This window comes from Anolis carolinensis, chromosome 4 (assembly GCF_035594765.1).
Source record: "Anolis carolinensis isolate JA03-04 chromosome 4, rAnoCar3.1.pri, whole genome shotgun sequence".
Taxonomy (NCBI): domain Eukaryota; kingdom Metazoa; phylum Chordata; class Lepidosauria; order Squamata; family Dactyloidae; genus Anolis; species Anolis carolinensis.
The window spans coordinates 81572441-81589101 of NC_085844.1; the positions used below are offsets into that span (position 1 = coordinate 81572441).

At 43.8% G+C, this 16661-nt stretch overlaps 1 protein-coding gene across 1 annotated transcript in view; it reads right to left on the reverse strand.

Annotated features, from left to right (window-relative positions):
- The window catches only part of nmnat2 (nicotinamide nucleotide adenylyltransferase 2), a 122322-nt gene that overhangs the window by 40782 nt on the left and 64879 nt on the right, over positions 1-16661 (reverse strand). The window contains exons 2-3 of the mRNA XM_003223418.3: positions 4792-4880; positions 1980-2047 (exon numbers count right to left, since the gene is read on the reverse strand). Coding sequence (XP_003223466.1) covers positions 1980-2047; positions 4792-4880 — 157 coding nt within the window. The remainder of the gene's footprint in view (positions 1-1979; positions 2048-4791; positions 4881-16661) is intronic.

Genomic DNA, 16661 nt, shown 5'->3' on the forward strand with positions numbered 1-16661 from the left:
AGCTGGGGCTAACAGCAGGAGCTCACTCCACTCCCTGGATTCAAACCGCCAACCTTTTGGTCAGTAAGTTCAGCAGCTCAGCAGTTTAACCTGCTGTACCATTGGGGGCTCCTTTTTTAACTAAAAAAGGGAAATCTCGCAATTGCGGAAATCCAGAATCAAAATTAAAGTCCTATGAAATACTGGTTACTGCTTCAAGAACATTGAAGAAAAATACACCTATGCGCTCTGTGTCCAAATTGAAAAATCCCAGGTTTAGAAAAAGGAAAAATATACATACAGCAAAGTAGTGATATATCAACATTGAGTATTTCCCAAAGAACAAATTTTAATTTAAAAAATACTGTTGAAGTTTCATGCAAGATGATCTATGGCAACAAAAAGAGCATCAAGAGACATTTCAAGACTAGTCACAGGATAGCTGACACCTTCATGTCACTAAAATTATCTAAAATGGAGAAATGTGACAGTTCCCATCCCACCTTAAAATATGCGCCTTTGGTCATCTCTATTGAAATGGGGAGCCCTGGAGTCGATTGCTCCTCGACTAAAAAAACCTCTGTTTCTATATACCGTGTTCCCTCCCTACTTTGTGGTTCGCTTTTCGCTCCCTCACTGCTTTGGGGATTTTTTTGAGTGGTGGCGCATGCGCCAAAGGGAAATTGGCAGGCACTGGAGAGGAGGCCACTGAGAAGAAGCACAGAAAGAAGGCTTGCGAAGGGGAGAAAGGCCACCTAACTACTAATATAATGTGTAAATATTAAAATAAATATAGCACCCCTACTTCATAGATTTTCACTTATTGCGGGTGGTCCTGTAATGTAACCCCCACAATAAGTGAGGGAACACTGTAATTTAAAGAAATTTTAAAGACGGAGTCCAACAGGCAACTGGTGAAGGCACTCTTATCATGTTTCCCCGAAAATAAAACACATCTTTGCTCCCAAAGATGTGCTAGGTCTTATTTTCAGGGGATGTCTTATTTTTCCATAAAGAAGAATTCACATTTATTGTTGAACAAAAGAAGAACATTTATTATATACTGTACAGTAGTTGTCATCACAAACCAGCATAACCAGACAAACTGTGAATCCTATCAAGAATTTCTTGTTACTACTATTATTTACAGCTCCGGCGGAAAGGTAACGGCGCTCCATGCAGTCATGCCGGCCACATGACTTTGGAGGTGTCTACGGACAACGCCGGCTCTTCGGTTTAGAAATTGAGATGAGCACCAACCCCCAGAGTCAGTCACGACTGGACTTAACGTCAGGGGAAAACCTTTACCTTTACCTTTACTATTATTTCTATATACAATAATCTATGGTACATACATTGACCAATCCTGCATGGTCTAGTGTTAGGTTTGGCGGGCATGCTTCCAAACAAAAACCTTGCTAGGTCTTACTTTCAGGGGAGGCCTTATATTTAGTAATTCAATAAAAACCGGGTGGCTGTATGTCAGGAGAAAATACTTCTGGAACATGCCCATACATCCCCGAAAACATACAGCCGCCTTGTGATTCCGGCCATGAAAGCTTTCAACAACTCAGTAAAAACCTCTACTAGGTCGTATTTTCAGGGGATGTCTTATTTTCGGGGAAACAGGGTATGTCATTTAATGGGTTACATGAGACTCCATCTTTAAAATGATGTTAAAGTGTCCAGAAATGCGGGAAAGGCAGCATAAGATTATGTCCCTAATGAGTCCTCTTCCTTGGAACCAGCCTTTCCATCAGGGAAACTCGCTCAGATTCCCAAGCTCCTAAATATGTAGGATCCCCATTTCCTTCAGCATCTTCTCCCTACTAGGTATTTGGGAAGCTGTTGACATAGTTGTGTCAAAGTAGTTACACAATTGTGCCTAGACTGCAACAGAACACATGCTGTGTCTTTTCTGACAAGTGCTACATGGGGGGAAAACAACCTTTTAATAGCCATTGTGAAAAGAACATGATCTTTGTGATGCACTATTATACCTTATCCAGTCGGAGGACTGAACAGCCAGCTGGCACATTGTCAGGCGATGTCGGCTGGAGACCAAACCCTGTAAATGAGAAGACAAACATGTGGGATGAGGTCATAAGACTCCAAACCTCCCTCCTGTCTTAGAGCTTGGTCTCAGATTCCCACATCTATCTATGTGAAATATATTGATGACAACTGTTTTAATTATGCTCATGAAAGAAAATCACTTGGGAAGTTTCACTAGAATTTCAACAACTTCCACTATATGATCTACCTGAGCCTGAAACAATCCTTGCATCAAGTTCCTGTTGTTAGCACTATTGTTTAGTTGTACAACGCATTCTCCATCTTTTCTTGTTGTTGTTACTAAAGTTTGAACGGAACTATATGAGTCTACTCTACAATGTCATATAACCCAGTTCAAAGCAGATAATCTGGCATCAGAAACTAGATTATATAGCAGTAGCAGACATCCCTAAAAGTAAATCTACTGCTATAACTTCAGCGATCTGATAGACCTGGGTTCAAATTAAATTCCGTCTTAATTCATCCATTGATTCCGAGCCTAGTTTGCACACATAAAGGGACATTTCTCCTGTACAGTTCCTGGGTCTTTAAGTGGCAGCTCCCAATCACAGGCCTGCAAAATGAGAGCATAAAAAACAGTTTTTCAATGTACACTGATTTTATAGGAATTTGGCATTTTAAATCCAGGAATCTCAGATTTACTCCATCATGTACAATTTTTACAACTTGCTTTAACAACTTGTAAGACATGACTGAATGAAATTTGTATTGAAATTAGTAGCGACATCTGTGAAGCACTGTGTATTATATGAAATTTTTATATTATTTGTATTGTATTTTCCCAATGCAGCATTAAATACATTAAAAACAGCTACTGGCCTATGATCCATCAAGGAAAAATATGCTAAAAAGATGGCCTTCGTTTGCTAAAAGGGCCCAAAACATTTTAACCTAAAGATGGTTTTCAGACCTTCTACAGGGGCTGCAAATTACAAAAGGACAATCATAAATACACAGCATTTATATAAGAACATTAATATGCTTTCACATTGCATATAGCTCTGCACACCCACTTCAAATTGAAGCTGCAGAAATGTCTCAGCCAGGAATTCAAAAACCACTTACTGGCAGAACAAAAAACATTGTCTAAAGGTCAATAGCTTTATATATATATATATATATATATATTGTAATGAGATGGTAGGAAAACTAGAGATAAGTTTCAAGGACATGGACATGTTCTGGGATAAACGGAAAACCCAGAAATTTATATTACGTGAGATGGTCAGCTTCCTCATTTAGGCCACTTTGAGTCTCCTTGTGGAGAGAAAAGGCTGAATATAAATAAATAAATAAATAATTTTATTATTATTATTATTATTATTATTATTATTATTATTATTATTATTATTAGTTTCAATGTGTAAGTTTTAATGACAAATTTTAAACTTCCACTCTATCTAACTTTTGTTTGCTGCTGGTCAGTCGTTTAGTCGTCTCTGACTCTTCATGACCTCATGGACCAGTCCACGCCAAAGCTCCCTGTCGTTTAGTGTATTTTAATATGCATTTTATGAAAAAATGTTTTAATATGTGTATTCTATGGGGTGTTTTTAAATGATTATGTGTTTTCATTATGTGTTTTAGCAATGTTGTAACCTGCCTCAAGCCCTGAAGAGAGGCAGGTAAGAAATAAAATTATTAATATCATTATTATTATCATTGTTATTATTATAAATTTCTTTTAAAAGATATTAAACGCTGGAAGATTTTGTAAGGGTGGAGACCAATTTCTTCAATCTGAAGGCTTTAAGGGTATATATAGACCAGAATGTGTTTGGTATCTTTAGCAAAGAAAATATATATATTGGGGTGCTGTGTGGTTTCCAGGCTGTATGGCCGTGTTCTAGCAGCATTTTCTCTTGATGTTTTGCCTGCATCTCTGGCTGACATCTTCAGAGGATCTGGTGGTAGTAAAGCAAGTGGAGTATATATGTGTATACACACATATACATATACCCGTGGAATGCCCAAGGTGGGAGGAAAGAACCACGGTGTTGAACAAGTATAAAGGGTGCAATTAGCAAACTAGATTTTTATGTGTTGAGTGGGATCCAACCATCAGCATGTGAATAGGGCATTGCATGGAAGTAGCCCAGCCCTTGTTTCATCTAAGGGCCCTTCCAGTCCTATATCCCAGAATATCAAGGCAGAAAATCCCACAATGTCTGTTTTGAACTGGGTTATCTGAGTCCACACTCAGATAATGTGGGATTTTCTGCCTTGATATTCTAGGATATAGGGCTGTGTGGAAGGGTCCTAAATTGTTCACTGCCTAGAGCAATGATGGGCAACCTTTTGCATTTGGTGTGTCAAAATTCACCAAAAAACCTAGCACGACTTGGGTGGTGTGTCACTTCGAGAAAAAACCCCCCGCAATTTCACAATATATATAGTTTAAATAAGAAAAATATATAATTGTAATATATAACTATTTAATAAATCAAAAACTATTTACTACAATTATTTCCATGTACAACAATCTATGGTACGTCTTGCAGTTTCCACGCTGATTTCTCTCTATTGTAGTTTCAATATAGTCATCACTGACCTAGAGGCATCCTATGTCTGGGTAAGCCTCTAAGATCCCACTCAACACATAAAAATCTAGCTTCTTAATTGCACCAAACTCTAATACATGTTAGTAAGACAGACAAAGGTCTCAGCAACACCCACAACATCCACCCTCTTCAGCTAGAAACATCTGCTTGGAAAAGGGGAAAGGTTTACACCTACCTGTTTCCCATAGGAGTCATGTACAGGTGAGACAATTCCACCAATGACAATGAACCTTCCTGTCTTGTGTAGATAGTCACGGGCTCTTTCTAGTGAAAGGGAGAAAAGCAAGGGGATAAACAAGTCTGCAATTATGGGAACTCAGATCATGAACAATTACTCACACCAGCCCTGACCACTTGTAATGTAATCCAAAAGGATACAATTTCTCATCAGTACATCAAAGTGCACTGAGCAGTGACATGAAATAGGGCTTTGTTTTTGTGACATGAAATAGCTTTGTTTTTGTGGCCTTTTAAGTCATTTCTGATTTACAGGAACTCGAAAGTAAGCCTATCATGGGGTTTTCCTGCTAAGACCTGTTCAGAGGAAGTTTTTCTGTGCCTTCCTCTGAAGTTGAGAGAACACGACATGCCCAACACAGATCCCCAGAGTCACAGTCCCATGCTCAAACCACTATACTACATTGGATCTCATTGTATCAGGTACCTGGCACCAACTTTCCCGGTCTCCACATATTGCATTAGTATTCTGATCTGAAATACCTCAAACCTACAGAGAAAAATCTACTGGTGGGAGCTGTTTCTACTTCTTCTCATAGAATCATGGAATCATAGAATAGTAGAGTTGGAAGAGACCTCATGGGCCATCCCGTCCAACCTCCTGCTAAGAAGCAGGAAATCGCATTCAAAGCACCCCCGACAGATGGCCATCCAGCCTCTGCTTAAAAGCCTCCAAAGGAGGAGCCTCCACCACAGTCCGGGGGAGAGAGTTCCACTGCCGAACGGCTCTCACAGTGAAGAAGTTCTTCCGGATGTTCAGGTGGAATCTCCTTTTCTGTAGTTTGAAGCCATTGTTCCGCGTCCTAGTCTGCAGGGCAGCAGAAAACAAGCTTGCTGCCTCCTCCCTATGACTTCCCTTCACATATTTGTACATGGCTATCATGTCTCCTTTCAGCCTTCTCTTCTGCAGGCTAAACATGCCCAGCTCTTTAAGCCGCTCCTCATAGGGCTTGTTCTCCAGACCCTTAATCATTTTAGTCGCCCTCCTCTGGACGCTTTCCAGCTTGTCAACATCTCCCTTCAACTGCGGTGCCCAAAATTGGACACAGTATTCCAGGTGTGGTCTGACCAAGGCAGAATAGAGGGGGAGCATAACTTCCCTGGATCTAGATGCTATACCCCTGTTGATGCGGCTTTTTTAGCTGCCGCATCACATTGTTGGCTTATGTTTAACTTGTTGTCCACGAGGACTCCAAGGTCTTTTTCGCACACACTGCTGTCAAGCCAAGCGTCCCCCATTCTGTATCTTTAATTTCCATTTTTTCTGCCGAAGTGAAGAATCTTGCATTTGTCCCTGTTGAACTTCATTTTGTTAGTTTCGGCCCATCTCTCTAGTATGTCAAGATCGTTTTGAATTCTGCTCCTTTGATTGTTACCATAACAGCAGCTTCCTCTTCTTGTCCATTATCTTTTCACCCCTTTCCCCAACACTTGGTGATGAGTACATAACATAATCTCGTGTCACTGTGTAGATTATACCATTGAACATGAAAGGCACTGCAGACTAACTCAACCAGAGAAGTCAGCCAAAGCAGAGCACTTGATGAACCAACCTGGACACGGCATATTATTTGTGCACACAGAAATGCTGGACCACTCTAACTACACTGAGAAGCCATTGAAATCCACAAGCAAGTGGACAATTTCAACAGAAAGGAGGAAACCATGACAGTGAACAAAAACTGGCTATTAATATTTTTAAAAAACCCTCTAAAATCAGAACAGTAAGTAAAGAACAACTCTGAAAACAGAGAATTCCAGACATGAATCAATCAGGGTCAGCTAACACCTCAGAACAAAGGATTCCCCCAGGCAGGAATTAAGCTTGCTAGGCCATTAATGCTAATCAAGATGATTAATCACAACATTCACACTGGCCTCCACCAGAGAAGAGTTCTTTCTCCTACCCTGAAGCTTCCACAAATATATGAACCTCACTTGCCTAGCTTCCAAAAAGACCTCACAACCTCTGAGGATGCCTGCCATAGATGTGGGCGAAATGTCAGGAGAGAATGTTTCTGGAGCATGGCCAAGCAGCCCGGGAAATGCACAACAAACCAAACATCAGGATGTTTTGTCCAAAAACCTCTACAGTGCTGTGAAATGCCTACTTGTGGTAAATGACTAGTGCACCATAGTCCTAGCTTCCCATCAAAGCCCATAATCGTGGCCCACATGCCTATTTTTCTCTCTGCTACAACATAATTGATAGTCCTCAGTCTATAACTGGCTTACAATTAAATCTAACACTGAAGCCTCTAGGACTTATCATCAGTACAGCACTTCTTCCAACAAGGAAAGAAATTGCAGATGAATATTACATACAAATTAAAGGGTGACAGATTAACCTGTCCTCATTTTATATTTCTAAATCCGGCACTGTGACTCTGGGACACGGTTTTGCATTTAATTGTCTGCTGGCTCTGAAGGAACTGTGGCATGCTTTTTCTCAAAAAACACCCACAAATCCTTATCCTACTGACACAGTTTGCTTCGTAATGAATCTGGGCTAGTAGTCATACAGCTGGGATGTGGCAAACCTGAATGCGACACCATAATTTGCAAATATTTGAGAGGTAGAAGTAGATAGTGGTAATTTTACTGGGGAAAGGAGCTGATCAATTGAAGCTGCATTGATCTATTGAAGCTGGCCTGGAGCTTTTATATGAGGAGAGGCAGAACATTATGCAGCCCAAGGGAGCGTCGGGTGAGGATACAGAAAATTTAGCTGCACATTTTAAGAGACTTATTACACCACTCCTTTATGTTGCGTTATTCCATTTGTAATCTGCTCCATCCAGTTTCATAAGGGCAATTGATTACTGCTGCACTCTATGGCATCCTTCTTGCATTTATGCTTTAACCATCTCATCACATTGAGAAAGGAAAACATGGGTGGCCACCATCCCTTTAAGAGTAGAGAATCGCACCTCTCATACGGTCAGCAGTCCTGTTTCGAGTTCTGCCTCTCCATCACACTCACACGTGGAAACATAAGTGCTGGTATTACATTCATCTTACGTTCATCACAAGGTTAGTATTACTTTTTTGTTTTTAATCAGAAGAAAAAACAATATCTGAAAACCAAGAGATCCCTTGCCCTGCCCAAAGCCCCTACATTAAAGGAGACGGACACCAGTTTAAAACCATTTCTTTCCATGGGATCATATTGTTCTGCATCAAACCCATAGGATACAAAAGACAGTGATCCAGGTTAAAACCATTTCTTTCCATGGGATCCTATGGTTCTGCATCAAACCCCGTAGGATACAAGAGACAATGATCCAGGTTAAAACCATTTCTTTCCCTTTTTAAAAAATGTTTATTTATTTTAATGTATGTTATTTGAATGAATTAAAATAAATAAATATTTTTTAAAAAACATTTCTTTCCTTGGGATCCTATGGTTCTGCATCAAACCCCATAGGATACAAGAGACTGCTGACAGTTGGCCAATGAAACAGGAAACTTTTGATGGTTCCCATCGCACCTGTTTTTCAGTTGTAAAGATATGAGTAAAGTATGATAAGAGGTAGGAGCCCTGAACACGATCGCTGTCCCATGTTCAGAGTTTCTTCCTTTCAGGACATTTCTGCCTCTTTTCAACCCTGGAACATGTAATGAGCTCTGTACCTCTCCATGCTTGAAAAGAGGCTGAAGCGTCCTACGAAGGGAAATGAGATCAGATTGCCGGAGTTCCCTCCTTTCAGGACACTTCTGCCTCATTTCAACCACGGAGGGCTATGCATATCAGCCAGAAGTAGTTTAACTCATGTGATGAGCTCTGTGCCTCTCCATGCTTGAAATGAGGCTGAAGTGTCCTGCAACTGGGAAATTTCTCAATTTGGTAAGGTGGTAAGAGTGCCATTTGCATATTTTTCAGTCTTCATTAATGGCAATGACACCATTAATGTGCATTAAATTAGGCAGCAAATTATTTGAAAAAAACCTGAACACTGAAAAACTCAAGTTATTACCAAAAAACAAACCAACCTTGGTATTCAGAATCATTTTTGGATATCTTTCTTCTGTCTCTTTCAAAAGCTTCCAAGATGGTGCCAGTAACAACAGCAGACACTTGCATGCATTATCTAAACAAATATTTTCCCCATTTAGAACACTTGTATTATAAATATGCAAATTTCTGCACTCTTAACAATCATAGGAAGAATTAATAAAGATTGTTTTGATCAGTCACAGCCCTATTATAAACAGGTCCATGTAATTTTACTGAGGAAAAGAAGCACAGAGGTGAGCAATATGCAGTAATCATAATGCAATGACAAAAGAAACAAAGTTCCTTTTCCAAGCTCTGAAAAAAGGGAAAAGTTATGATTACACTCACTCATTCACAACTGTCAAGGACGTATCACCATCCCTGGAGGTCATGAGGAGCCAAGAGACCTCCTCCACTATTCTTTTCATCTTTCCTTTTCAGTAAAAAAATCTTTTCAGATAAATCTAAATTTTCATTAGCTTACAGAAGAAATTGAGGAAAGAATTGCAGTTGCTCGCCCATTTCTGACAAAGAATAAGAGCAGATTTTATCAGAACCTTTATCAGTAAGTGTGGAGATGTCAGGCAGAGGGGAATTTCTTTTTCTTTTCTTGTTCTTATTCACGTTAGATGGTAGCGTTATTTAGTTTAGAATACATGTGATAGAGGCTTGGATGTTGGAAGAACAAAAATAAGTTTATTTCAGGCACAGAGCTTAGTGGTTGCAGTAACTTCTTTAAAGGCACTTAGATAATGGTTGCAAAACTATCAACTGATCACTTTGGATCTAAATGGGATTGCTTCCCCTTGTCACGACCCAGGCTACAGAGCACCAATAACCATACGCAGAGGCCAGATTCTATCTAATATCTTTATTAAGGAATTATATAAAGTTAGTAAAAGCAAATGTAAAAGTTAGTCCAGAAGTAGACCTTTCAGGGAAGGTCAAAATTAGTCCAAAGAAGCAATGTCCAATACGAAATATTAAGGTCCAAAGTTGTAATCCAATAACCGAAACACTCACTTTGCCAGGCTAAGTGAGGGGAGATGACAAGGTCCTTTAGTCCATAAACTTGAGTAAGGCTAGGAAATAACTTGATACTTGAAACAAGGCTTAAAACGTGGAACAAGGTAACTAGGAACAAGAACAAGGTCCGTGGAATAACTTGGTAAAATCCGTGGAACAAGGCAAGGATTGGTCCTGGGAAACAAGGCAAAGTCCGTGGATAAACAAAGGCTGGGAAGCAAGGCGAAGGCTGGAAAGCAGGGCTAGGCTTGAGCAGGAGCGAGGCTTGAATCGGAGCGCGCTGTCCAGACACAACTCGCTCCGTAGGCTGACGAATTGACTCCGCCAAGTTACTACGCGGGCAAAACACCTATATAGAGTCTAACTTTCCCACCGATGCAGTTCTCTGGGAATCAGAAACGAAAGCCAAACTCTGAGACCAGATGTTAACCTCCTTAAAGATTCTCACGAGAAACAGTCTTAATTGGCTACATTCTTAGCTGCAATTCTTGCACTCCTGCGCGAAGTTGAATCCAAACTTCTCTGTTGTTTACAAAACTCCCGGCGCAAGAACACGGGAGAAGTAGGCTCTGGGGTTGTTTGACATACTTCTGGGAGACAACTTTCTTGCAGGTGCAAGGTTCCCAGATCGGCCTGGGAAAGATCTGGCTGAGAGGAATCCAGTTCAGACTGGGAAGGTAAAAAACCCAAGTTTTCATCTTCATCAGGAATTACAGTGTCCTGAGCAGGACTACAAGGCCCATGGGTCATCACACTATCCCCCTCCTCAAGGCCCCTCCCAAACTGGGGCCCTCTCCCCGAGGCGCGAGGTCGCGGCTTGGCGGGATAGGTCTGATGAAAGCGACGGGTTAGATCAGGAGCATGGACTGTGGAGGCGTCTTCCCAAGAGCGTTCCTCAGGGCCAAAACCCACCCAGTCAATGAGATATTGTAGGCGGCGGCGGTGAAAGCGAGAATCCAAAATGTCCTCAACCTCGAACTCCTCCTCCCCATTCATCAAAACAGGAGGGGGGGCCGGTTGGTCTGTATCAGGACGCACACCATCCGCCGGAAGGAGCAGGGAACGGTGAAACACTGGGTGAATGCGCAATGAACGCGGAAGTTGGAGTTTGAAAGTCACAGGGTTTAATTGCGCCACCACTGGATAGGGGCCAATGAAACGGGCATCTAACTTCCGGCAAGGGCGGTGGGAGGGCAGGAAGCGAGTGGACAGAAAAACCCGATCTCCTACCTTGATTTCGGGGCCCGGCTGGCGATGCTTGTCAGCGTGGCGTTTATAGTCTTCCTTGGCTTGGTCCAGTTGCTGGAGCAAAAGTTGTTGCACCGCTGTGAGTTCCTGCAGCCAATCCTCTGCTGCGGGAACTTCTGAAGTTTCAATGACAGGGGGGAAGAAACGTGGATGGAAGCCGTAGTTTGCAAAGAACGGCGTTTCTTTTGTAGAAGCTTGAACTCCATTGTTGTAAGCAAACTCAGACAGTGGTAACAGAGAAGCCCAATTGTCCTGTTGGTAGTTTACATAACAGCGAAGATATTGCTCCAAAGTGGCATTGGTGCGCTCCGTTTGCCCATCTGTTTGGGGATGATGAGCTGAAGATAAGCGAGAGTCTATGCCCAATAGTTTTTGTAGTGCCTTCCAAAAACGAGAGGTGAATTGAGATCCACGGTCTGTGACTAAACTCTTGGGCAATCCATGTAGTCTGAAAACATGTTGAAGGAATAGATCCGCAGTCTCTTTGGCCGTGGGGAGGCCTTCGCAGGGAATGAAATGGGCTAACTTGGTGAAAAGGTCCACCACCACTAAGATCGTGGTGAATCCACAGGAAGGTGGTAGGTCAGTGATGAAATCCGCGGAAATTATTTCCCATGGGCGAGATGGGGTAGGAAGGGGGTGTAAAAGCCCTGAGGGCTTCTCCCTTCGTATCTTGGAGCGCTGGCATACTGGGCAGGTGTTGACATATTTTTCCACATCCTTGCGGATCTTGGGCCACCAGAAATCTCTTAGGATCAAATGCATAGTTTTAAATAGCCCGAAGTGTCCTGCTGGTTTGCAGTCATGACACAGACGAAGCGCTTTTCCCCTGCCCGGTCCGGGTGGGATATAAACGTGATTTCTATAGCAAAGCAGCCCATCTTTAAGCGAAAAGGGAAAATGCAGACCTTGGCGAAGTTGGTCCTGCGCCCAGGCATCTGCTTGCTGACTAGCCCTGATTTCTTGAGCACAGATGGGTCCTGGAGTAGAGGAAATTGAACCAATGGGAATGGATTTGGTGTTCCCCACCGTGAGCGTGGCAAAGTTCTCGGGTTGTAATAGTTGGGATTCAAAGGTCTCCTTGCGTCCTGCAGCGTATTCCGGTTTACGTGACAGGGCGTCTGCTTGCTTGGTCTGGGCTGGGGTCACATAATGAATCTGGAAGTTGAAACGTTCAAAGAATAAAGCCCAACGTTGCTGCCTCTGATTTAGTTTGCGGGCAGTTCTTAGATGTTCTAGATTACGATGATCAGTGTGGACTTCAATGGGGAATTTGGCCCCTTCTAGCCAATGTCTCCAAGTTTCAAAGGCTGCCTTAATGGCCAGTAGTTCTTTTTCCCAAATGGTGTAATTTTTCTCTGGTGTGGTTAGTTGACGAGAGTAAAAGGCACAGGGATGGAGGTGATCTCCCTCCGGTTGTAAAAGTACGGCCCCAATTGCCACATCAGAGGCGTCCGCTTGCACAACAAAAGGGGTTCCAGGATTTGGGTGCTGTAGAATTGGCTGGGAGGTGAATAGTTTCTTTAGTTGCTGGAACCCTTTCTCTGCTTGATCAGTCCAGCGGAAAGGCTGCTTTCCACGGATGCAGCTAGTGATGGGGTCGGACCAGCGGGCAAAATCTGGAATGAACTTGCGGTAATAGTTCGCGAACCCCAAGAAACGCTGCACCTCTTTCTTGTTAGTTGGCGCCCGCCATTCCAATACTGCTGAAACCTTGGCTGGATCCATGGAAAGCCCTAGAGGCGAGATGCGGTAACCCAGGAAATCTACCTCTTGTAGATCAAAGGCGCATTTTTCCAGCTTGGCATAAAGTCCATGATCCCGCAATCGTTGTAACACCATTTTGACGTGGTTCTCATGTTCTGATTGTGATCTAGAAAACACCAAAAAATCGTCCAGGTAGATTATCAAGAACCTGTCTAGATAGTCCCGAAAAATGTCATTGACAAAATGCTGGAACGTTGCGGGAGCTCCGCATAAACCGAAATTCATAACTCGGGACTCGAATAATCCGAATTTGGTCTGGAAGGCGGTCTTCCACTCGTCCCCTTCCCTGATGCGAACTAAGTTGTAAGCCCCCCGAAGATCCAGCTTGGTGTAAACCTTGGCTCCTCGAAGCCGATCCAGTAGATCCGAGATTAAGGGCAGGGGATAGCTGTTCCGCTTGGTGATATTGTTCAATGCTCTGTAGTCCACCACCAAGCGTAGTTCCCCTGACTTCTTCTTCACAAACATCACTGGGGAGGCGGCTGGGGATTGAGAGGGTCTGATGAATCCCTTGCGAAGGTTTGTCTCTATGAATTCCCTGAGAGCTTCTTGCTCTGGTTCAGTCAGGGAGTAAAGATGCCCTCGCGGGATCGGGGCCCCCTCCACCAAGTCAATGGCACAGTCATAAGGTCTATGTGGGGGTAATTTTTCGGCTTCTTTCTCATTGAATACATCCCAATACTCGGAGTACTTCTTTGGCAAGGTGATGATGGGCTCGGTGTCTGAGGCATGGCAGACCTTGGCTACGAGGCAATGGTTTTGGCAGTACTGTGAAGCAAACTGCAGTTCTCTGTTGGACCAGGAGATGTTAGGGTCGTGGAGAGTCAGCCATGGAATTCCCAAAATCACAGGGAAATGGGGAACCTCGGTAACAAAGAAGGAAATCTCTTCCATATGTTCCCTTATCCACATCCTGGTGGGTTCCGACCACTGACTTACGGGGCCCGTCTTGAGGGGGCGGCCGTCTATGGCTTGCACCACACGGGCATTCTTGAAATCATGATATTGTAATCCCAGAGAGTCGGCATACTCTCTATCAATGAAATTGTTGGTAGCTCCAGAGTCTATCATGGCGTGGATCATGACGGGTCCCCTTTTTGCTGACCATAATGTGACCACGAGAAGGAACAGGACCCCGGTTGGCGGCTCTTGAATGGATTTTTTGACCGGGTTGGCGAGCCTCTCTACACCCGGTCGTTGGCTTCCCCCGCCGGCTGTGTGCCAGCCGCCTCAGACGCCTTCGTCTCCGTGGAGGACGCCGCCGCAAGACGGGCGGCGGGCTTCCCTTTGGCTGGGCACTCTCTGGCGAAGTGGCCCCCATTCCCGCAATACCAACAGAGATTTAGGCGTTGGCGGCGGGCCTTCTCGGCGGCATCTAGTCTGGGACGCACATTGCCCAACTGCATCGGCACCTCCTCGCCTCCTCTGGGGTATGGGGTTGGCGGTGGGGGTCTCCACATTGGTCGTGGCTGAACGCTGGCGGGAGCGGGGGGTTTTGCCCCGGCTCTACTGCCCTGGCCTCGAACCCATTGTTTCCGGTTGGCAATCATGACTTCAGCCCGTAAACATTGATCAATGAGTGCCTCGAGGGTCTGGGGAGGATCCACCTTGGAGATTTCTTCCAGCATTTCAATGTTGAGACCCTCCCGAAATTGTCCTCTGAGGGCAACATCATTCCAGCCGGTGTTGTGGGCCAGCACTCGGAACTCGGCTATATACTGAGACATAGGTCTGTCTCCTTGGAATAGGCGACGGAGTTTGTGACCGGCTGCCTCCAAATTGTCCTCGATTCCCCAAGTCTCTTTAAGGTGGTCCAAGAAGCGTTGCGCGGATCTTAGGTGTGGAGAGGCTTGGTCGAACAGTGCCGTCGCCCAGTTGGCCGCTGGCCCGTCTAGAAGACTGTAAACCCATGCCACCTTGATGTCTTCTTGGGGAAATTCGGCAGCACGGGCCTCTAGATAAGCTTGGCATTGGCGACGGAAAACATGAACCTTAGAAGCTTCTCCAGTAAACTTGGTTGGCAACGCCATGGCCGGTAGACGGATTCCGCGTTCCTTCAAACCTTTTATTTCTCCATCCTGGGCATTGAGCTTATCACGGATTCGGTCCACCTCATCCTTGTCGATGGTGTAGGTAATCGGCTGGCCGCTCGGCCCAGGTACGACTCCGGTAGACATACTGGCCTTGGTTAATTGGTGCTTAGGGGGGCGGAGTCAAACTGTCACGACCCAGGCTACAGAGCACCAATAACCATACGCAGAGGCCAGATTCTATCTAATATCTTTATTAAGGAATTATATAAAGTTAGTAAAAGCAAATGTAAAAGTTAGTCCAGAAGTAGACCTTTCAGGGAAGGTCAAAATTAGTCCAAAGAAGCAATGTCCAATACGAAATATTAAGGTCCAAAGTTGTAATCCAATAACCGAAACACTCACTTTGCCAGGCTAAGTGAGGGGAGATGACAAGGTCCTTTAGTCCATAAACTTGAGTAAGGCTAGGAAATAACTTGATACTTGAAACAAGGCTTAAAACGTGGAACAAGGTAACTAGGAACAAGAACAAGGTCCGTGGAATAACTTGGTAAAATCCGTGGAACAAGGCAAGGATTGGTCCTGGGAAACAAGGCAAAGTCCGTGGATAAACAAAGGCTGGGAAGCAAGGCGAAGGCTGGAAAGCAGGGCTAGGCTTGAGCAGGAGCGAGGCTTGAATCGGAGCGCGCTGTCCAGACACAACTCGCTCCGTAGGCTGACGAATTGACTCCGCCAAGTTACTACGCGGGCAAAACACCTATATAGAGTCTAACTTTCCCACCGATGCAGTTCTCTGGGAATCAGAAACGAAAGCCAAACTCTGAGACCAGATGTTAACCTCCTTAAAGATTCTCACGAGAAACAGTCTTAATTGGCTACATTCTTAGCTGCAATTCTTGCACTCCTGCGCGAAGTTGAATCCAAACTTCTCTGTTGTTTACAAAACTCCCGGCGCAAGAACACGGGAGAAGTAGGCTCTGGGGTTGTTTGACATACTTCTGGGAGACAACTTTCTTGCAGGTGCAAGGTTCCCAGATCGGCCTGGGAAAGATCTGGCTGAGAGGAATCCAGTTCAGACTGGGAAGGTAAAAAACCCAAGTTTTCATCTTCATCAGGAATTACAGTGTCCTGAGCAGGACTACAAGGCCCATGGGTCATCACACCCCTTACTACTCAGACTCTATAAATAAACCTAAATAAGTTCCTTTACTTGCTTAATTTGATACACCTAGAGATCTGAGTTTCCCTGGTATCCCTAACCTGGAACCAGTGTCTTCCCTGTGACTAAAATCACAGACTAAACTGTTTTTTAAAACATTCCCTCCTTTTCCTCCAAATGACGGTTGGCTCCGCCCTCGTTACTATGGCAACCTTCCTCAGAATGCTGAGCTGGTTACCATCCCCCACGCAATAGTAACTAATACTTACCCTTATAAACATAGTTAAACATGACTTTTAAAATGAAATTAAACATGACATCTATAAATCAAAATAAAAACACACTTCTTTACAGTAAGGCTGGTTCCAAATGATACAAAATTCACCGCAAAGAAAAGCAGGATTAAAACAAGAAGCAAAGAAATGCAGACTACAGGCCCTTCCACACAGCCATATAACCCAAAATGTCAAGACAGAAAATCCCACAATGTCTGCTTTGAACTGGTTTATCCGAGTCCACATTGCCATATATTTCAGTTCAAAGTAGAAAAAGTGGGATTTTATTCATCTGTGTGGAAGGGG